General features: G+C 47.2%; 1 protein-coding gene across 3 annotated transcripts in view; it reads left to right on the top strand.

Moving 5' to 3' along the window:
* The window catches only part of CFAP251 (cilia and flagella associated protein 251), a 90,737-nt gene that overhangs the window by 28,790 nt on the left and 38,505 nt on the right, over nucleotides 1–23,442 (top strand). For all 3 annotated transcript variants that reach the window (XR_009566512.1, XM_060311066.1, XM_030860219.2), the window contains exons 10-18: nucleotides 2,293–2,507; nucleotides 5,253–5,447; nucleotides 6,161–6,411; nucleotides 6,747–6,898; nucleotides 7,969–8,142; nucleotides 9,155–9,339; nucleotides 16,796–16,910; nucleotides 17,540–17,703; nucleotides 23,155–23,245. Coding sequence is in view for 2 of the 3 variants with exons in the window: in XM_060311066.1 (XP_060167049.1) it covers nucleotides 2,293–2,507; nucleotides 5,253–5,447; nucleotides 6,161–6,411; nucleotides 6,747–6,898; nucleotides 7,969–8,142; nucleotides 9,155–9,339; nucleotides 16,796–16,910; nucleotides 17,540–17,703; nucleotides 23,155–23,245 (1,542 nt within the window). In the remaining variant the exon portion in view is untranslated. The remainder of the gene's footprint in view (nucleotides 1–2,292; nucleotides 2,508–5,252; nucleotides 5,448–6,160; nucleotides 6,412–6,746; nucleotides 6,899–7,968; nucleotides 8,143–9,154; nucleotides 9,340–16,795; nucleotides 16,911–17,539; nucleotides 17,704–23,154; nucleotides 23,246–23,442) is intronic.

The raw sequence follows: 23,442 nt of genomic DNA on the forward strand, positions 1-23,442 counted from the left end.
AGGCAGCATGGGTTCCAACCTTGGTGGGGGAACTAAGATCCTGAAAGACGCAGGGCCAAAAATAAGTCAATGGATGGATAGATAGATAGATAGGACCTTTTTTTTTTTTTTTTGCGGTACATGGGCCTCTCACCGTGGGGGCCTCCCCCGTTGCAGAGCACAGGCTCCAGACACGCAGGCCCAGCGGCCATGGCTCACGGGCCCAGCAGCTCTGCGGCATGTGGGATCCTCCCGGACCGGGGCATGAACCCGTGTCCCCTGCATCGGCAGGTGGACTCTCAACCACTGCGCCACCAGGGAAGCCCGATAGGACCATTTTTAAAAGATGATGTTGGGTATTTAGATGTTTCAGAGCCAGTAGAAAGGTGGTGAGCCAGGTGTTGGGGGGAACGTTTTATCGTTCCTGCTTTCCTTGAGTGATTGCACCTGAGGTGGACCTCCAGTCCTGTCTTCTGCAGCAGTTTCTGCTTTTGATACTCACATAACCTGCTCTCACTGTGCAGCTGACAATGATTTTTCTGCTTCCCTTCTTCACCTTTGGTTTGACCAATAAAACTTTATTTTTCAAGAGGGCATGCCAAAAGACGATGGACACAAGGCAAGATTATCCTGTCTGCAAACTTTGCTTTTCATACATCAAAGTATCAAAAAAAAAATACAGTCAGTTCTCATTATTTGCAGCAGTTATGTTCTGTAAGGTCTCTGTAGACCTGAATTAGCGGATGCTGAATCATTGCTCCTAGGAGAGATACAGGAATAGGCTCCTGCCAGCCTAGGGTCACAGTACTTTCACCGACTGACAGATACATGACCTTGTTTTATGTATGTTTCTGTTTAAAGACACCATATTTAATATATAATGTTGGTTCCTTAATGTTGGACTCACTAGATAGAACTCCTGTCTGAATGAGGCTTATCTAACACAGGTGTATTCTCTGTAAGGCACGTCACAGCCTTCTTGGGCTTAGGAGCACTAGACAGCATTTCAGTACCATAGTCAAGAGCCAATTTAAATACCAAAATCACCAACAAAAAGCACCAAAAAGGGCTTCCCTGGTGGCGCAGTAGTTGGTAGTCCGCCTGCCGATACAGGGGACACGGGTTCGTGCCCCGGTCCGGGAAGATCCCACATGCCGGCTGGGCACGTGAACCATGGCCGCTGAGCCTGCGCATCCTGAGCCTGTGCTCTGCAGCGGGAGAGGCCGCAACAGTGAGAGGCCCGTGTACCACACACACACACAAAAAAAAACACCAAAAAAATTTAGAACATCACATTAAACAGGCTAGGAAAAGGACACTTGTCTCTCGTTTGAGAGCTGAAACAAGAAGGCACAGAGTTGCCTTGTTTGACCTCAGCTGGGAATGTCACGTTTTTCACCCCTTGGCACATGCACACATCTGCAAATGATTGTGAAAATGCCACGAGGATTGACTTCGGGGCTACAAATAAATATCAGAAAGTAAGTAAATTCACAAATACCGAATCCACAAAGAATGAGGATCGGCTGCAGTTTGAAATGATAAAAATGCCTCGTGTTGAAACAGGGCTGTTCTTAGAAAGAATATGATGTCCTTGCTTGACCAGTTGTGCTTCTACTGACCCTCTTGTGTTCAAGTCAAAGAGGTCCACCTTAGGATCTTCTCTGCCTAAGTAGAGAGTCAGGCAGGAGACTTACTGTATCATATGACAGATCGCCGAGTTTCCTTCATGTATTCATTCAGTAAACATTCACTGAGGGTTCACTCAGTGCTCTGGGTTCTTTCTATGCTTCATTTCTAAGACACTCTCTAAGAAGGATGGCCTAGTGCCTTATCCTACGTAGCACACATTTAAGAAGTCTTGGGGCATTTCTATGTACAGCACTTAAATTTCCACTGATGGGAAAATAATTTATGATCAAAAATAAACTGAGAGAATTGTTTTATAATGTTTTACAGCTGGAGCATGCTTTGTCCACGACAAACATTAGTTTCTTTATCAGTCTCTGAAACCTCAATAAGAGAAGTTGAACAGGTATAAACGATGATTAATCACTCCTTCATTTGCTTTAAGCAAACAGTTCAATTAAGCCAGTATATAACCCTTCACTTGCTCGTAGCAAACCTTCAGAGGTTCAGAACTGCCTGATCATGGCAATCCATGGGGGAGGGTTTTTTTAAATGATTTTTTCTTTTTTACTTTATTTTTTTCCTACTGTATTTAGGTAAAACATTGTAAAACGTCGTGTTGATAAATGTTTTGTTTTATATTTACTACCAAAGGTAACTCATAACCTGTCTCTTGAAATGCAGACATTCAACAAGCTCGTGGGAAAATTTAGCCAGTCAGTCTTTCATTTGAATTTAACCCAAATACTGTCAGCGACAATGGAAGGGAAGCTGGTTGTCTGGGACATTTACCGCCCACCACGGTCTGCCTCCACCTCTTTGGGCTTTCCCCACATCACACCTTGTAAACTGGTTCATTTGCAGAAGGAGGGTATCACTGTGCTTACTACAGTTGACAGGTACTTAATTAATTAAAAAGTAGCTATAGATGATTATAAAATTATTTTAAAACCCTTTTGGAGGTATACACGTATGTTGTATATGCATGGATTGTTTCTGGGGAGAGCCAATTAACTGGAAACACTGGCTGCCTCTGAGGAAAAGAACTGAGAGCTAGGATCAAGGATGGGGGTGGATTTACTTCTTTTTATAGTCTCATTTGTACTGATTGGTTTGCTTTTTTTAAAAAAAAAATCATGGGCATGTATTACTTTTTTTATAGTAATTTAATATTTTATTTATTTATTTTATTTTTGGCTGCGTTGGGTCTTTGCTGCTGCGCACAAGCTTTCTCTAGTTGCAGCGAGAGGGGGCTACTCTTCATTGCGGTGCACAGGCTTTTCATTGCGGTGGCTTCTCTTGTTACAGAGCATGGGCTCTAGAGCACATGGCCTTCAGTAGTCGTGGCATGCGGGCTTCAGTAGTTGTGGCTCGTGAGCTGTAGAGCGCAGGCTCAGTAGTTGTGGTGCACGGGCTTAGTTGCTCTGCGGCATGTGGGATCTTCCCGGACCAGGGCTCGAACCTGTGTCCCCTGTACTGGCAGGTGGCTTCTTAACCGCTGCACCACCGGGGAAGTCCCAGGCATGTATTACTTTTAACAGTCCTTTTGTGTTGGTGAAACAAAAAGTAACTAATTTTTTTTCTTCTGACCTAATTAGACTTATTTTGCCTATACTTTAAATTTAAGAAAAGGACATAAATAGCTATATATTTTTTTCTGATTACAGAATAACATTTACCCATCATGAAAAGATGAACCACAACATAACTTTATAAAGTTCCCTAACTCTTTGATTTTGAGAGGCTGCGGGAGCACATAGATGATCTAAGCCTTATGCCTTAGCCTCAGTCATAAAGGGGTTCACATTGCCAGATGCATCCCTTCCTTGCCAAGTGACCTTGGACAAGGGACTTAAATGTGCTGAGCCTCCAGTCTTCCATCTGTAAAGTAGGCATAACAATACTGTCCCTCCAGAGTGACTTTGTGAGGATGGCTTGCGGAATCTTATTTCCCCGACCAGGGATTGAACCCTGGCCCCGGCAGTGAAAGCTCTGAGTCCTAACCACTGGACCGCCAGGGAATTCCCAAGCCTTGTAAAACTCTTAGCATGTCATCTGGTACAGGGGAGCTCTAGGTAAAACAGCCATTATCAGTGTGCTGGAGACGATTGCCTCGTGACAAGAACCCTGCCCACATGGTTGGAGTCACTGTGTCATCTGCTTCCCAGAAGCCCATTGCTTTCTTGACCCTTTCTTTTAATACAGAGGAACAGTGAGGTCCTGGCGTGGCTTTACAAAGACAAATGCAAATCGTCATCTTCACTCACTTGATGAGAAAAGACGGTAGTAGAATTGCAGTTGATGATGCAATCAACTTTTAATTGTTGGGGGTTAGGACCCAGGGAAGACCAGGCCTGGGTTTCCTTTTCTCCATGTTAAATAAAACCCAGCCAGGACCCCAGAGCCCTTTCTGGAAAAGGTCTCAGAAAACACTTGGCTTGTTTTGCCATTTCTGTCCAGCAGAGGGCTGTGAATGACATTCTCGCCAATTACTCGGCCCACCTGCCTTGCTTATTAATCAGAAACCTCATTTAATCACTTTGCGTATATAAGAGAAAATTCATCCCACACCTCCCCCCGCCCCCCATGATTAGAATTATGTCAGAGGCTTTAAAAAAAAACAAGCTCATTTGGGATGGCTCTGAGGACTGGAAATAAAAGCTGTTTTGTCACGCAGCACTGCCTTTGGCTGTGGTGACTGGACAGGGTTTTACAATCGATTGCTCTCACAGCAGTGTCCTCCTGTATCTCGTTGCCAGCCTGCGTGATTTCAGAGGAATGGTTGACGGACTCTGTTGTCATCTGTAGTCTTACGGCAGAGGATGTAAATCACTGCCCACTGCCATTGCATGGGGCTGATCTTGCGGGGCAGGGAAGAGGAGAGCAGAGAGCATGGACTTTGCATAAGATACACCTGGATCCCTGCATAGCCTAGCCACGTGGCCCTGATAGGGTTGCCAGGTTTATGTACGTCCCAAATGTTGCATGGGGCAACTGCATTTGGGACCATGCAATATATGGGACATACTTATTCTAAAAATTTACTCATTGTTCATCTGAAATTCAAATTTAACTGGGTATCCTGCATTTTTATTTGCTAAATCTGGCAATCTGAGGCCTTGAGCCTTAAGTTTCCTAGATGTGAACTGGGATGACAGTAAAATCAGCCACATAGGGCAATATTTTTTTTTTAATAAATTTATTTATTTGTTTTTATTTTTGGCTATGTTGGGTCTTCGCTGCTGCGTGCGGGCTTTCTCTAGCTGCGGCGAGTGGGGGCTACTCTTCATTGTGGTGCGCGGACCTCTCACTGCAGCGGCTTCTCTTGTTGTGGAGCACAGGCTCCAGGCACGTGGGCTTCAGTAGTTGTGGCTTGCGGCCTCTCTAGAGCGCAGGTTCAGTAGTTGTGGCACATGGGCTTAGTTTCTCAGCAGCATGTGGGATCTTCCCAGAAGAGGGCTTGAACCCGTGTCCCCTGCGTTGGCAGGTGGATTCTTAACCACTGCACCACCAGGGAAGCCCAGGGCAGTATTAAGTGAAAGTTTTTACAATGCCCGGCGTCCAGGGGCTGACATATAATTAGGTGTTCAATAGATGGTACTCATTACCATTATTTAACAAACCGACGTTATTCTCCATTTCAGCTATGTTGTCACAGGTGACATTCGGGGTAACATCAAGTTCTACGATCACACCCTGTCCATTGTGAACTGGTACAGCCACTTCAAACTGAGCTCCATAAGAAGCCTGTCCTTCTCAAAAACCCCGGCAACTCCTCCGACTGAAAATACAAACTATCCTCCAGACTACACTTTAAAAGGTGACCTTTTTATTGTAAGGTGAGTTGTTAATGAATCTCATCATTTGCATGGTCAAAAAGTGATGTCTTCTTTTAGTTTGTGTACAGTGGGATCTTCTTCCTATTCCTGGGATGTGAACTCGAGGGTACTGGCCTCCCTAGTCAATCCTTTACCTGCCTTGCAGACGGATCTCCTTGGCTGATCACAATCGATTTTTTAAGTGAAGCATCATTCTCCTGTTAAGAATGTCTAGTGGTGGGAAGCTGGAAAGGGCTCTAATCTCTGTTGCCTCTGGAGTCCTTCGCTGTAGGTTGGTCTCCTTTCTCGAAGCTGAGTTTGTCCTAGCACTACAGTTAAAGGGATTTGATAGTTAATAGCCATAACATTTCAAGATAGAATTATCTGTGAGTCTGCTTAATTACCCTTGTGGTATTTGCAGGCACATCTGTATGTGTGCACCAAACTCCATATTTGCATACACAAATGAATATTTGCATGTGCAGATTAGCTAATTGTACAACTGACTGTCCATCTGCATACTTAATGACTCAATTTACATGTAGAAATGTGGGCTTTTTCACTTGCAAATGGAGGCTGTTGGGTATTGGTGGTATATTTTTGGAGATGTTGGGTTAATAATGTCACTAAATTACAGACGACAGAGGCGTTTCATGTGCAATTAGCAGCAGAATAGCTGGCGTGCCCCATTCCCTGCAAACACTGATGCTGTTGGGTCTCTCCTTGGCAAACAGGAATTTTATCATTGGAACGTCGGATGCGTCAGTGTACCACTTAACAGCAGATGGGACCAAACTTGAGAAGTTATTTGTAGAGCCCAAGGATGCCATTTGTGCCATCTCCTGCCACCCGTACCAACCCCTCATTGCCATCGGGAGTTTCTGTGGGATGATCAAAGTGTGGGATTATGAACAGAAAAAATACCTCTTCAGCAGGATCTTTGAGAAGGGGCTTGGAGTCCAGAGTCTGACCTACAACCCCGAAGGTATTTTCATTTTGTCAGCCTGTCTTAGGTTTTAAACTGAAAACAGATCCAAATGGCTAATCCCTTGGCTGTCACAGCTCCAGGAAGGTTACCTTGACCCTCTCCCCGCACCAGGCCAGATGGGACGCCTTCTCCCCCTGGACGCTGCAGAGCTCCGTACCGCCTGGTGTCATCCCACGATGCCATGCTTTCCAGTTTACTTCTCCTTCTCAGGACCTTGTCTGTCGTGTTCATTGCTGTCTCCTTGGCACGTAGAACAAGGTCTGGCGTGGAGTCGATGTTTCTTGAGTGAATGAAGTCCTTTTCGACCATTGTTCTCTGGCTTGTGATTTCAGGAGCTCTCCTCGGAGCTGGCTTCACAGAAGGGACCGTTTACATTCTTGATGCAATGTCCTTAGAAAGTGAAACCCCAGAGCCTTTCAAATATTCCAGAACCAGTGTGACTCACGTCAGCTTCTCCCATGACTCCCAGTATATGGCGACCGCTGTGAGTATTTTCACTGAGTGCCGTCCAGGGGCTCAGCAACCTTATTTAAAGCCACAAGGGGGAGGGGCTGGGAGTTAGGGGGGATGGGGAGTAGCTGCTAGAGGGTACAGGTTTCTTTTGGAGGTGATGAAAGTGTTCTAAAACTGTGATGATGGATGCACAGCTCTGTGAATATACTCAAGCCCATTGAACTGTACACTTCCAGTGGGTGAATTGTGTGGGAGGTGAATTATATCTCAATAAAGCTGTTATAAAAGGAGAAAGGGGTGGGGGAAGTGGGGGGACTTCTGCCTGAAAACAAGACCAGGGCCTCAGAACTTCCAGACTTGGATTCTGCTACTCTGACAGCTCATTTTGGTTTGTTGGTTTTTCGGAACCCTTTCTCTGCATCCAGGGTTTTATCTTTCCCTTTGATTTTTGACGAGATGACATTCTCATTTAAGCGGAGTCTTCCACCGAGCATTTCGGATTCTGGTCCTTCCCTCTGTGAATAGGGCTCTTAATCTCAGTAAAGATTTTTCTGGGACCCCCCCCCCAACCTCTCCCTTCATGCCAGTTCTCTTGGGGGATGGGGTGGGGTGCGGGGAAGCAGCCGGCTTCACTTGAACCTCTGTCCCTTACACGCTTCCCAGCAGCACACTGACTCAGGCGCCCCAGGTCGCTTCAGGCTGCTCCCGCCCTCTCCCCGACCCCTGTCACTCTCAGCCATCATGTATATATTTTTTAATCGTACCTTTTAAAATTTTGTGTAGCCGGATAAAGAGAAGGGAGGACAGAGGCAGAAAGAGTCAGGGTTTCAGTTTCCAACAGAGAATGAGATGGGGACCAGCAAGGAGAGTAAGACCATAGTGTCAGACAAATACCGTCTCTCCCTGCCCCCACCTACCTACTTTGAACCTTGATTTTCTCATCTGCAAAACGGGCATTATTTTACTACTTGCTCCAATAGACAAAGGTTTTCCTTTTGCATAAAATTTCTAAAAGCAAAGTTAGTATGAAAAACATAGTGATGATTCTTAAGTTAACAAAATCTAAAAAGGAGCAACTTCTGCTCTTTCGCTCATATTCAGGATGTAAGTTTCACCGTGGCCGTTTACGTGGTGAGAGTCAAAAATGGACGAAGGGTCTGGGAGTATTTGGCAAGACTTCGTTCTCATCGCAAGAGCATTCGAAGTGTCCTGTTCGGGGTTCATCTGGACAGCAATGAGCCGAGACTGCTGAGCCTCGGGAGAGACAGACTCTTGGTGAGCTGTTTCATTTTCCTTTGCCTGGTCACCAGGACCATGTCTCGTTCTCGTTACCTCCCTGGCTTCTGGCACAGAACCAGACCCACAGTACTTGTGTTTGTCTGAGAAAATGAATGTATGACAAAGTAGCGAAAACCTTTCTGAGTTGGCACTTGGCCTTCACACGGCTCTGACACCACACAGGGACCTGTGTCCTGAGTAAGGAGGCTCCTGGGAAGTGGCACGTTGACGGCGGGGTGGAGGTACTCCCCACAGCACCGACAGCTCAGCCACCCTCGCCTCTCAGTGTATGTTTCGAAGCCAACACTTACACTTTCTGTGTGTCTAGGGGACAGGGCCAGGCTTTTACCTCAATGTGACAACTCAGAGAATATCAGAGGGAAAGGTAGAGACAGCGGCAAATGCAATATTACATGATCGAGCCAAAAGATTCAAAATCAATCGATCTATCTGTGCATCCATCTTAACTTCCTTCCTTCCCTCCCCCCTTTACTTCCTTTATTCTATCCACCCTTCCTTCTGTCCATCCATGCTGGTCTGGCCACCAAAGCCTACCTATGTGTGAAATTCAGCAGGCTGCTAATTTATGACTGTCAAGTGCTGAGATTTAGATATGAATTAGTTCCTACCCTCAAAAAGTTCCCAAGATAATGATAAGTGAAGCAGTACAACATAACTGTAAGAGTTCAGGTTTTGGAGTTAGTTGGACCTAGATTTGAATTCTCATCCTCCCACTTCTTAGCTGTGTGACCTTGGGGAAACCACTGAACCTCTCTGAACATCTGTTTTCTCATCTGCAAAATGGGCACAACAGTACTGCTTTGCTGGGGAGTCGTGAGTATTAAATGGCATCATCTTGCTCGTAATGGATACTCCGTATTGGTAGCTTATTAGAAGTTTGGGCAAGTCTTCTCCTAGAAGGCCTGATGCTGTCTCTCCGCAGAAAAGGACTGTTGACTGACTTTGTTCACCTCAGTCCTCATGCGTATTCATCTGGGCTTCTCTGTAGATCGAGTATAATCTACTCAAGAGCTACAAAGACCACCTGGAAGTCCTGGACATTCAGCGAACCGACCAGGGCAGCTACCCCACCTGTATGGTCTGGTACCCGCCACTTACCAAGGAGCTCTTCCTGCTCATTTGCAACAGTGGCTACAAAGTGAAGCTTTTCAATTCAACCACAAAAATGTGCAGGTAAGCACAGGAGCTTCCCGCTAATGGCACGTAAATCAGTTTCTCAGCGCCTGGCTTATTTCAAGTCCCACCTTAAGGACCTGCAAGCAGCTTGGCTACCATCACAACCCTCCTCCCTTTGCAGAGGAGGAAACTGAGGCACAGATAAGGGGGGAAGTTCTCACCAAAGGTCACATGGTTAGGAAGTGCCAGAGTCAGGATTCAAACCCAGAGCCCTTGTTTCTGAGCCCAGCACTGCACAGGGATAAGGTACCCAGAGCTCAGTGCCTGGGGCTCAGGGAAGGAACTGGACCCCGAGGCTCCGGAGAAGTTGCTGATGTGTGATAAAATCTTCTGTTCTTCCCTCGTGGATAAAAACAGATAGTTTCAGAATGGACTTGAGGACATGGGGAGGGGGAAGGGTGAGCTGGGACAAAGTGAGAAAGTGGCGTGGACATATATACACTACCAAATGTAAAATAGATAGCTAGTGGGAAGCAGCCGCATAGCACAGGGAGATCAGCTCGGTGCTTTGTGACCACCTAGAGGGGTGGAATAGGGAGGGTGGGAGGGAGACACAAGAGAAGGAGATATGGGGACAGTATGTATGCGTATAGCTGATTCACTTTGTTATAAAGCAGAAACTAACACACCATTGTAAAGCAATTATACTTCAATAAAGATGTTAAAAAACGACAGATAGTTTCACCTGAATACTACCAGTTGTTTAATTTTTCTTATTCTTTGTTCTTAAAGGAGTTTTAAGTTCAACTAATAGCATTCTTTATTCTCTCAGCAACTATTTACTGGGCCCCTACCTGAGCCAGGTGCTGTTCTAGGTGCTGAAGATGGAGATGAAAACAAAACAATGTTTCTGTCACCATGAAATTTGCATTTTATTGGGGAAGTGAAGTTCATGTTAGAAGCTGGGCTGGAGACCCATGTTTGAGGTCAGCACACCTGGTGGTTTAAAGCCATGAGATGAGAGAAGATTCCAGAGGGGAACGGTAGATGGAGAAGCGGTCAAAGTACCAAGCCCAGGGCATCCAAAGCTTAGCATCCTAGAGCAGTGGTTCCTCCATCCCGAAGTAGGTCTGCATCTATGGCTGGCCTCTTGTGCTGCTAGGCCTGTGGGTCCAGGCTTTGCCTCTCGTGATCAGCACTGATTATGGTGCACGATCCCTGTGTCGGGGCCCTGCATTTGTCATCCCGTTTCATCTGCAATAACCCTGCAAAGGATTGTGTCACTGGGGATCAGAGAGGTGATAAAACTTGCCTCAGGTCAAGCTGCTGGTCAGGGCAGGACTTGACCCTTGAACCAAGCTGTGACTTTGTCATCTCCTGGGCATCACTGGGCCCTGCTGCAGCCCTGGCTTTGGAATCCTAGCTAGTCAGCCCTGGCAGGCAGCCTCTTTCTGCCTGTGGTTTGGCTGCCTTGTGGGTATGGCTGGGAAGAGCAGAGTCAGGAGAAACTGGAGGTGAGAATGCTTTAGTGACCCCACCGAGGAGGCGGAAGTCGAAAAACACCACCAGCAGCTGGCCCCATGCTTGAGGAGGACCTTTTTTTGGAAATGTATCTCAAATAAGATAGGTCCTCAAAAGGCCAGGATCTTTTCCACCCCCCCCCCAATAACCCTTTTTAGAAGGGCCCAAGGAAAAATGACTGAAAAATGCTGTTTAATGTGGCAGGGACAAGAGAGAAATCCAGCACAATTTTTTTTTTTAACTGTTAAAACACTGGGAAAGGAGACATTTGAAAGAAATATGTAAAAAGGAGTTTTAGGAAGATTTCAGAGTCTTTGTACATCATCTTTAACGGACACAAACTTTTTGGACAAAGAATATCCCACAGATGTGCCCAGTTCTGAGAACCTCTGCGTTGGCTGAGCAGGTGTCTGGGGGATGCGGGATGGAGCGGCCCAGGCTTGGAGTTGCTGCTAACAGTTAGTAACAGCCACAGAGCCAAGCGGTGAGGAGCTTCTGCCACTGAAGATCAAGGGGAAGTTAGCATAAAGCAAATTTCTTTCCTTTTTTTTTTTTTTTTTTTTGCGGTACGCGGGCCTCTCACTGATGTGGCCTCTCCCGTTGCGGAGCACAGGCTCCGGACGCGCAGGCTCAGCGGCCATGGCTCACGGGCCCAGCCGCTCCGCGGCATGTGGGATCTTCCCAGACCAGGGCACGAACCCGTGTCCCCTGCATCGGCAGGAGGACTCTCAACCACTGCGCCACCAGGGAAGCCCCTTTTTTGTTTGTTTGTTTAAATGTTTCCATCCATTGCATTTTTTGTTGCTATTATTTTTTTATTCCAGTTTTATTGAGATATAATTGACATACAGCACTATATAAGTTGAAGGTATACAGCATAATGATTTGACTTACATACATTGTGAAGTGATATCACAGTATGTTTAGTGAACATCCACCAGCTCCTATGGGTACAAAATTAAAGAAATAGAAAAACTTTTTTTTGTATAACTTTTTATAACAGTTCTGTTTTTAAAAATTTATTATTTATTTATCTTAATTTTTGGCTGCGTCGGGTCTTAGTTGCGGCACGCGGGCTCCTCTCTAGTTCTGGTGCGTGGTTTTAGTTGCCCCGTGCGGCATGTGAGATGTTAGTCCCCCGACCAGGGCTCGAACCCGCGTCCCTTGCCTTACAAGATGGGTTCTCAACCACTGGACCACCGGGGAGGTCCCTAGAAAAACATTTTTTTCTGTGAGATGAGAACTCTTAGGATTTACTCTCTTAACAGTTTTCATGTGTGACACACAGCAGGGTTCCCTCTATTTACCATGTGGTACATCACATCCCTAGGACTTATTTATCCTGTAACTGGAAGTTTGTGTCTTTTGCCTGCCTTCATCCGGTTCCCCCTTCCCCCAACCCTTCCCTTCTGGTAACCACAAGTCTGATCTCTTTTTCTATGAGTTTCTTTGTTTCTGAAGTATAATTGACCTATGACACTATATTAGTTCTCGTTACACAACATAGTGATTCTGTATATTTATGCATACTTCCATTCATTTCAACATGATCACTACAATATGTCACTGTACGAAGATATTACATAGTTATTGACTATATTCTCCACGCTGTACATTTCATACCTGTGACTCATTTATTTTGTAACTGAAAGTTTGTACCACTTAATCTCCCTCACCTATTTCTTTCCTCCCCCCATGCCTCCTCCCCTCAGGCAGCCACCAGTTTGTTCTCTGTATCTGTAATTCTGTTTCTATTTTGTTACATTTGTTCATTCGTTTTGTTTTTTAGTTTCCACATATAAGTGAAATCATACAGTATTTGTCTTTCTCTGTCTGACTTATTTCACTTAGCATAATACCCTCTAGGTCCATCCATGCTGTCACAAATGACAGGATTTTTATTCCATTGTGTATCTTCTTTATCCATTCATCTTTTGATGGACATGTAGGTTTCTTCCATATATTAGCTATTGTAAGTAAAGCTGCAATGAACATAGGGATGTGTATATCTTTTCGAATTAGTGCTTCCATTTAGAGCCATGAAGTTAGGAGTTTCTGCCGTTGAAGATCAATTGGAAATTAGTATAAAGCATCTTTCTTAAAAAAATAGTTTATTGAGGTGAAATTCACATAACATAAAACCAACCATTTTAAAGTGAACAAATCACTGGTATTTAGTCCATTCACAATGTTGTGCAACTACCACCTCTATCTAGTTAAACATTCTCATAGTTCCAAAGTAAAACACCTTTGCATAAAGCATCTTTTAAGTTGTAGGAACAATAAAGCCCTGTAACCACAACTTAATTGGGAAGGAATTGCCTTTTGATGATACATCCAAAATGATTAAAAAATGCATTTAAAAGCATTTGGAAGAACGTGAAGAGGCAGTTCACAGACAAAGGCCAATAAAACCTATGAGCAGATGCTCACCAGTACATCAAAGATGCAAATGAAAACAAGACATCATTTTTCACAAATCAGATTAGCAAAGATAAAAATGATGGATAGCGCCCGGTGTTGGCAAGGGTGTAAGGGAACCAACCGGCTGTTGGCGGACGGGGTTGGGGGGTGTGGGGACAGCAGTTTGTTACCCTCCATTAAATTGTAGCCTGTCTTCTGACTTCTAGGAATGTAGCCCACAGAAGTACTCACACAGGATGCCAAGACATAAGTAAAAGGATGTCTTGTTTGAAAATATTTTTAAAAATGGAAACAATCCAAATGTCCATTAATAGGGAATTAGTTAAATGATGGCTCGTCAGTACACTGAAACATGATGCTGCTTTTAGAAAAGGAAAAAGAGAAAAAAGAGATGATAGCTCTCTGCATAGTAACACGGAAATATCTCCAAGGCATAATATGAGATACAGCAAATTGCCAAATATGCATGAATATATTTTCATCTAAAATTATATTTATGTGGCTTATATATTTTCATCTGAAATTATAATTATATGGGCTAGAATATATATAAAAGAAATCCTCGAGTCGCATACACCAAACTATTACCCATGATTATCTTGGGATAAAGGGTGCAGCCATGTAGAGTTATGGGTAGATTTTCTACTTCATGTCTCAATACTTGAAAATTTTCACAATGAATGTGTAAAATGTTTTCAATCAGAAGAAAAAGATATTAATTTTATGAAATTGTTAGAAATTTTGACAGTACTAGGTAGCAGTTATATAGCTCCTACTATGTGCCAGGAACCGTTCTGAGTGCTTTATATATATTAACTTATTTAGTGCTCACTACAGTCTTATGGGGTAAATACTGTCATTATCCCTATTTTACCAGTGAGGGACCTGAGGCCCAGAGGGGTTGACTAGCTTGACTTTTTTTTCTTTTGCTTATTTATAATTTAAATTAAGGTATAATTCATATACCATAACATTTACCATTTTCAGTGGTTTTTTACTATATTCACAAAGTTGTGTAACCATCATCACTATTTAATTCAAGAACATTTTCATTACCCCCCAAAAGATACCCCAAACCCATTAGCAGTCACTCCCCATTCACATCCTTTCCCCACTGATCCCCCACTGCTCCACCCCTGGCAACACCAGTCTACTTTCTGTCTGTATGGATTTGTCTGTTCTGGACATTTCATGTAAATGGAATCATGTAATATGTGACTTTTGGTGTCTTGCGTCTTAGCATCATGTTTTCAAGGTTCATCCATGGTGTAGCCTGTGTCAGTTCTTCATTCCTTTTAATGGCTGAATAGTATTCCATTGTATCCACAGACCACATTTTGTCTATTCATCCATCAGTTGTCAGTTGGGTTGTCTCTACTTTTTGGCTATTATGAACATTTGTGTATCAGTTTCTGTGTAGACATCTGTTTCATTCCTCTTGGATGTAGACCTAGAGGTAGAATTTCTGGATCATATGGTAACTATATTTAACCATTTGAGGAACTGCCAGACTGTTTTCCAAAGTAGCTGCACCACTTTACATTCCTGCCAGCAATATATGAAGGTTCCAGTTTCTCCACAACTTGCCCCTAATTTTTAAGGGTCAGAGCTGGGATTCAAACCAGAGCCTGTGCTTTTAACCATCCTCTTCCTTGCCTCTATCCACTCAATGATATTGGAGGAAAGTCCTTAAACATTTCTACTCAAACGACTAGAGAAGGGTGACCTATAATTAGCCGATGCATTGTCTACCAGCTGGTCGTTTTAGTGTTTTTACCATTTCACCTAATCCTCTGTGCACGTAAACCTGATGCTGGGTCGTCCAGCCTGATACTCTCCTGCGTCCTGCAGCCCAGTGGTCACGGTCAAGTCCGCCTTCAGAGTTCACCTCTGCTCACCTCTTCGGTTTTACCTCCCTCCACCACCAGCCTTCTTTCTCCTTTACTGTTTCTGCAGTTTTCAAGCAATAGTCCACGTCCCATACCTTTGACCTCCTGTGCCCGCTGCCTGTTTTTCCGTTGCCTCCGTATTTTCTCTGCCTTTCCAATTCACCTTCCCAAACTCAGCTCAGATGTCTCCTCATAGATGTCCCATCACTCCTTCCTCAGTGCAGGCTCTGTGCCGGGAATTTGCCTGTCATCTCACTTCTCCCCTCATGGTGCTTCCATGTCTGTTGTTCCTGCCAGGCTGTGAGGTTAGCAACAAAATCTCACTCATTCGAGTCCTGACCTCCCGTCATGGTGACTGGCACAGAGAGGTGCTCAAGAGAGACATACAAGGAGCGTCTCCTGTTCCCACCAGACACGGGCTGGGTGCAGGGGACACGGGGAGAAAACACATCCAAACGATGAGGGGCTTAAAATATAATAAGATGAAATAGCTACCGTCCTTACCCTGGGGCAGACCCAAGTTTTGTGGGGTGTGAAGTGTATTTGGCTTTGTGGGTCCTCTTTTTAAATATATATATATATATAAAATTAAGAATAAAAAGTGGGGACTTCCCTGGTGGTGCAGTGGTTAAGAATCCACCTGCCAATACAGGGCACAAGGGTTTGATCCCTGGTCCGGGAAGATCCCACATGCCGTGGAGCAATTAAGCCCGTGTGCCACAACTACTAAGCCTGCGCTCTAGAGCCGCGAGCCACAACTACTGAGCCCACAGGCCACAGCTACTGAAGCCTGCACGCCTAGAGCCTGTGCTCTGCAACAAGAGAAGCCACCGCAGTGAGAAGCCCATGCACCGCAGCGAAGAGTAGCCCCTGCTCGCGGCAACTAGAGAAAGACCGCGTGTGGCAGCAAAGACCCAACAGAGCCAAAATAAATAAATAAATTAATTAATTAAAATAAGCTACAAGGATATACTGTAAAAAATATATATTTAAAAAAAAAAAAAGAATAAAAAGTGGCTAGTGCCCCTCCCAGGCCTCAGGAGGTATGTGTGCAAGGAAGATGCTCAAGTCTGGCCAGCTTCAGGGAAAATCCACCTCTGGGCTTGAGGTCCTGTCCAGGAGCCTCCCCTGAGATCAGATTCCTAATTAGCGTAAGAGTGTCTGAATTCAGAAGTCGTTCTGCTGCGAGGGTGCGATTCATTACAGTTTGATGCGCAGATGGATTTTTGGGGATCCGCGCGTTGCCTGTAGACCTGCTGTCAGCTGTCTGGACACCAGTCTGAGGTCTTGGCCCCGCCGTGGGGATGGGGGTGTTTCCTCGCACCCTGCTGACGTTCCTCCCGTCCTTGCAGCATTTTTCCCATCCCTTGTTCTCATGCACGTTCTCGAGGCATAATGTTCCCTTCACTCAGCTGTCAAGGAGGAAAGTCAGAGCCGCAGCTGTGAAGAGCATCCTTCACAAGCAGAGTTTCCCCAGAGAGTTTGCCGTTTGGAGCTGTTGCCCCTTATTTACGGCCGCTGTTAGCAGTTGAGGGAGAGGTTCTTACAATGAACTTAGCTGAGCAGCAAGACAGGAAATTCAGAATTTAAAAAGTATAGGGCAACGTGAAAGGGAGTGAGTCATAAAACCTGCGTTGGGATTTGTGGAATTTAGAAAGCGTTCCTTTTTTCTCTTGCAGAAAGACACTCCTCGGGCCAGTTTACGGATCTCCCATTGAGCAGATACAAATCCTCCCAGTGAAAACCCCTCTGGAACTTCAGAAGCGCTACATGGTGTTTATTAACAGGGACAAGGTACCAGCCCTTTGCTCTCTGCCCCGTAAGGTGACCGTGTACTTGGAGCTGGAGGCAGTCTCAGGTATTTCAAGACTCAAGAACGCCGGCTTTCACAGCCAAGCCCGCGACTCCCATCCTGCTTCACAGTGAAAATGGCCATGAATGAGCGGGAATGACTCTCAGAAGAGTCACCTCATTTTCTCTACTCCCAAAAGTACAAGACACATGGTCCATCAAGGGGTTTTTCTTTTCTGATTTCTTTACAAGGAAAAATCTTATAAAGACATACAAGTTAGTTACACTTAGTTGTATATTTGATGACTAATCTATATGGGAAGGCGTAAAATCATAAGATGCCAGAATTGTCCTGGAAAAGCCTGGACATGTGACCATGAAGATAGGAGGGAAGCTTCCTTTCTGTGTCCCTGGTGGAACCTGCGTCTCTTCTCCCAAGGGACCACCGTGCAGCGCACAGTGTAAGCGAAGCCCCAGCCATGTGAAATGCAGCTCTCACACACTGAGATGTCTGGTTCTAGATACACAGGTCCTTCCCTTAAACAGATCTGGAGGTTACAGGTGACCCTGCCAGGCCCGGCCTGGGGCCCGGTTATCTGAGTCTGAATATCTAGTTACATCTTCCTTTCTAGGTTGGACTTCAGATCTTACCAGTTGATGGCAACCCACATAAGACATCTGCTCTTATATGCCACCCCAGCGGGGCGGCTGGAATGGACGTTTCCTATGACGGCCGCTACACCTTCACAGCAGGAGGGCAGGACCGGTCGGTGGTGCAGTGGGAAATCAATTTAAGGTACGTGATGTGGCGAGAAGCTTGGCCCCATAAGAAGGGTGTCAAGTGGAGACCCCTTCTTTTCACTCAGGAACAGCAGACAGGTATTAAACCCCTACAACATGCCAGGCACTGTGCTAGGCCTGCGGGTACAAAGACAGCCAAGACTCAGGCATTGCCTTTGGCGTGCTCCCTGCGACACCCGCTCATATTAATGTGCAGACAAAAGGTTACTGTTCTGTCCCAGGGACCCATGGTATTTGCAGGTGAGGCTATGTGATTCCACCTCGTTCACCCGGGCCCCATGAGTTACTTCTCACCCTGTCGCCGCCTGCAAATTCACACCAGTTAGAGAGATCTAGCCTGAATCTCCAAAGAGTGTGTTACAGAAATAGTAAGAGTATCGTTTGAAATGTGTATTTTCAGTCTACTCTTCTCACCCCCCTGCCCTGAGCTGAGAATCTCTGCCTAGGGCGAGGCTGGAGAATTGCATGGTTGAGCATCAGAGAGACACAGACTTTGAAGTCAAAGAGACAAGGGTTCAAATCTGAAGCCTACTCTCTGCTAGCTGTGGGCCCGAGGGCAGGTTTCTTAGCAGCTCTGATCTTTGGATTCCTTGTCTGTGAAATGAGGGTACATGGGGGTAAAAACAGGGACTTTTACAGGATCCTTGTAAGGATCAGGTAGGCTGATATATGTAACGCACACAGCACAGAGATAAGGACTCAGCAAATTAATCATTTCCTTTTGTTTCTTCTTCCTTATAAAGGCATTTGCTTATGAGCTCAGGATCTTTGTTACTAAAAAAGGGGGCACCCACTGTGGTGGTCCTCTCATCTCCCCATATTCAGCGAGCAGCCCCAGGGCAGAGCCAGTTCCTTGCCTGACCACCTTCTCCAAGCCCCTGCCTCTCAGCCAGGGTCCCATTGAGGAGCTGGGTAAAAGCAGCTGGGAGACACCAAGCTTCCTAAAAGAACGAACCTGATTCATGGCTCCCAGTAAAAGCAAACCCCTTACTGTCTGCCACGTGCACATCCTTCTTCTGTGCAGACATCGAAGCTTCGCCCCTTAACCTGAATAGGAGCAAGAACAGCCAGGTTAATCCGCTTTGGAACCGCGGGGGTTTCAGTTTGCATTTGCAGCTCTGACCTTCACCTCTGCCTTCACCTAAGAGGGCAGATCTTGGGAATTTAGAAGCTGGAGGTGAGCTCTCCCCTTGAAAAGAACCTCCTGATCACATCCCCAGAATGAGCTGCTTAATTCTTGGACACTAGCCTGTTACCTGGACTGATGGGGCAAGCAACACCCTGGTGAGAGAACAGAGTCTTCCTTTTTTCGTTTTTGTCCTCTTCTCAATCATCTTGGGATCTGCACTAGTAGAGATTTAAAAAAAAAAAAAAAAGCACCCACTTTCCAGTAGCTTTCCTGTGCATGGCCAGAGTCCAGGCTTCTGAGAATTTCAGTTTAATCTGTTTCAGGGACAAAAGATCATTATAAACTAATTAGCACTTCATTGCTGCTTCTGGTGTTTTAATATGTTCAGTGCTTCACTAATGGGAAGAAATATAAAAACCCTAAACAAGTAAACAAACAAAATTCCCTACCAGATCTACTGATGGTGAGTCGTAGGGTGAAATGAAGATGATAAGTCCTCTCACGTTCACATTATTTTAACCAGTGCACTCCTAGGCCCCCAAACTATCATTGCAGCATCTCAAACTTCCCCTGGGAGACCCCTTCCCTCATCTTTCCCCCTGTCTTGTCTGGCAGGCCACCCTCTTTCTCTCCTTGTCCGGCATCTGTTTTAAAATCCCCCATTTTTGTGCTCAACCTCACACCCCCCTGTAATCCTGCTGCCTTGCTCAGACAAGAGCAGAAAGACCTGGATTCAAATCCCACCTCCCCTACTACTTGCTGTATGACCTGAGGCAAGTCCCTTCCCTTCCCTGAGTCTCAGTTTCTCCGTCTGTTAAATGGGGATATTATCACCATGTTCAGCGCTGTTTTGAGGGTGGTGATTTCTACCATTGCTATTCCCCCTCCTCCCTACCCCCCCCCGGTCCCCTCCCCCTCCCCTCCTCCCCCTCCCCTCCCCTCCTCCCCTCCCCCTCCCCTCCCCTCCTCCCCCTCCCCCTCCCCTCCTCCCCCTCCCCCTCCCCTCCTCCCCCTCCCCTCCCCTCCCCCTCCCCTCCTCCCCCTCCTCCCCCTCTCCCCTCCTCCCCCTCCCCCTCTCCCCTCCTCCTCCCCTCCCCCTCCTCCCCCTCCCCCCCTCCCCCCTCCCCCCTCCCCCCTCCTCCCCCTCCCCCCTCCTCCCCCTCCCCCCTCCTCCCCCTCCCCCTCCCCCTCCTCCCCCTCCCCCTCTCCCCTCCTCCCCCTCCCCCTCTCCCCTCCTCCCCCACCCCCTCCCCTCCCCTCCCCTCCCTCCTCCCCTCCTCCTCCCGTCCCCCTCCTCTCCTCCCCCTCCCCTCCCCCTCCCCTCCCCTCCCCTCCTCTCCTCCCCCTCCCCTCCCCCTCCCCTCCCCTCCCCTCCTCCCCCTCCCCTCCCCTCCCCTCCTCCCCCTCCCCTCCCCTCCTCCCCCTCCCCTCCCCTCCCCTCCTCCCCCTCCCCTCCCCTCCCCTCCCCTCCCCTCCTCCCCCTCCCCTCCCCTCCCCTCCTCTCCCCTCCTCTCCTCTCCCCCTCCCCTCCCCTCCCCTCCTCTCCCCCTCCCCTCCTCTCCCCCTCCCTCCCCCTCCCCCTCCTCTCCCCCTCCCTCCCCCTCCCCCTCCTCTCCCCCTCCCCCTCCTCTCCCCCTCCCTCCCCCCCCTTTTTTTTTGCAGTATGCGGGCCTCTGACTGTTGTGGCCTCTCCCATTGCGGAGCACAGGCTCCGGACGCGCAGGCTCAGTGGCCACGGCTCACGGGCCCAGCCGCTCCGCGGCACGTGGGATCTTCCGGGACCGGGGCATGAACCCGTGTCCCCTGCATCGGCAGGTGGACTCTCAACCACTGCGCCACCAGGGAAGCCCCCCCCCGCTTTTTTTTTTTGTTGTTGTTGTTGTTGCTAACATGAAAGCCTTTGTTTTTAATTTGGTTGATACACATTTGACAAAATATTTTAGAATAAAATAATCCATGAACAGGCACAAGGTATTTACAGTAACAACTGTGAAAAACATAAAACTGATGTATTCTTAAACAGTAAAGTCTATTTATAAATTTTTTTGTCGTGAATCCGGAAGACTTTCAGTTCTGCTCATTACCCTGGTCTGAAGCCCCGACAGATGGTGTGTAAGGCCCAGGAGTAGGAGGTGCAACTCTAACACATTTGGCAAGTAAGGACCATCTGTTGGTTTGAGCTCACGGGGAAGTGAAGGGCCAGATCTTGGGGTTAGGTGCCCTTTCTCCTCCCCCTGCTTTCCCTCCTCCCCCTCCCCCTCCCCCTCCCCCCCTAGGGAGCGTTTACTGGGCTCTTGCTATATGCTGGTTGCTGTGCTCACTGTTTCTTGGGCTTTAGCTCATTCCCCACAGCACTGAGTATATTTCTGGGCACACACACAGTAGGTTTTCAATAAATGTACCTCCATCTTGTGCCTCAATGACCTCTTTTTTTGTGGCAAGCATTAGAACCCAACTTAGGCAGAAAGGGGAAGTTACGAGCGGGTCCTGGGGTCTCGGGTCACCGTACTGCGGGGAGAGCAGACCAGCCCGCCCTCAGCGTTTGCTCTCAGCTTGCCTCTGCTGTTGCTGTCACTCTCTGCAGAGCTGAATTTCGTCACTCAGTGGGAACTCGGCCACTGACAGTCCCCAGATTTCACACCAGAGAGAGGGAGTCTCTTGCCCCAGCTCTGGTGGGACAAGCCCAGCCCTGTCCCTCTATCTCAGGTCAGCTGAGCTCACAGTGGCCAGGAAGCAGGGGACATGGTGTAGTCCTGACTGCTGGAGGACCGTTCCCAGAGAATCCAGAGCTCTGTGAGTCTGTCCCCTGGGGCCTTCCAGGTGGTGACAGGCTCCTCCATGTCACTTGGGCCTTTACCTGGCCCTGCTTCAGAATCAAATGGCCAATAGTGGCCTCACTGCCCTCAGAGCCTGTTGGGATTGGGCCTGGGCCTGGCCTGGAGGCCACAGAGCGGGAGCCCTCTCAGCTGGACACCTGCCTCGATGGGTAATATCAGAGCCAAGAGCCAGGTGAAGACTGAGCCCTACTGGAGACGGTCCTCAGGCCCGCCTGGACCCCAGGCCCACCTGGAGAGTACACCAGCTCCATGGACCTCACGCAGCCTGCTTGGGTGGGGCTTGTGCGGGGCTGTGACAAGAGGACCGAGGACTGTTCTGTGGCTGACTCTTGCAGGAGAGCTGTAGGTGCACCTCAACACCCAGTTCAACAGTAATCATAGTCCTGAGCCAGGCCCTGGGCTTTCCATGTATTGTCTGATGTGTCCCCACAGCCATCCTGTGACGTAGGCACTGTTGGTATCCCTGTTGTACAGATCTGGAAACTAGCTCCAAGGGGTTCAGTGATCTGCCCAAGCTACGGAGTAATGTGCTGGGGCTGGGATTCGCATCAACCCCACACCTCAACAAAGATTCATCACAGGAGAAAAATAAAGGGCTTCATGTGGAATCCTTTCTGTGCACTCACTTTAATTCTCACAACAATCCCCTGAGGCAGACCCTGTAATTATTTCCATTTTACAGAATAGGAAGCTGAGGCCCTGAGTGGTTAAGTCACTTGCCCATGATCACCCTGCTTGCAAGTGGCAGAGCCAGGGCTCACAGGCATGTCCCTTTGACTCCAGCTTCTGTATACATAACCACTTCCCCGCCATGGTCTGCACAAAGTGTGTCTTAATAACCCTACAAAGCGGCTAATGGTCTGATTAGCAAAAATCCAGTTAGTGGATTATTAAGATGATTTCATATTATTATTAGCATTTTGTATGAGGTAAAGTCAGCCTCATACAAAAAGTAGGTTTTCTTACCACTTAAAGGGCCTATTTTTGGAAAAATCTGACCCTGTGTTAGAGAGCAGAGGGCTATTTTTATCTGACTGGCGTGGGTCCCTTGCGGCCTCCAGAGTTTTTATGGAAGCAATTAGCGACGGCCATCCACCTGTGCCACGTCCCATTCTTCTGGCTCTGGTCACATGCAGATCTAAAGTTACAGGAGGGCCACTGGGGAGACTGTGGACTCACCACCCTCCCTCCCTCCCTCCCCCCAGAGATTTCAGACAAATTGCCAGGCATCTGCCCTGTCATCCACGAGAGAATATCATCGTCATTAAGGCGGGTGCCCTGTACCACCGGGTTCCACACTTGAAATTGAATTTTCCATTTGCAGCTTCATTTTGGAGGGAATTTACTTAACAAGTTTACAGAGACCCTAATCGTATCCTCGCTGTAATACCCTCCGGAGGTCCGCAGCTGGGCAGCCTTGCGGTGCATTGTGTTCCTGACTGACTGCTGGCTAATAACGATGTTTCTCTCATTGTTCTAGTGCCCTGGAGGCAGCAGTTTCTCTTGGGGGCGAAGACCTGACCCCATTCTATGGTCTGGTGTCTGGTGGCAGGGAAGGAAAATTCTACAGGGTAACTATCCTCAGAGTAAACACTTCCTGGTAACATCTAGTTAAGTCTGTAAAACAGATGTGCCCGGGGTTAACCTTCTTGCTTTTTGCCAAAGCTGTTTTCCCCACTGAGCTTAAAATGTACTTTCTAGAAATGTCCTTGAAGTCTAAATGGCTGCTTCAGACTTAAGCCAAAAATGCATGTTGTGTTTCCACTTC

This window comes from Globicephala melas, chromosome 13, assembly GCF_963455315.2.
Source record: "Globicephala melas chromosome 13, mGloMel1.2, whole genome shotgun sequence".
Classification (NCBI taxonomy): domain Eukaryota; kingdom Metazoa; phylum Chordata; class Mammalia; order Artiodactyla; family Delphinidae; genus Globicephala; species Globicephala melas.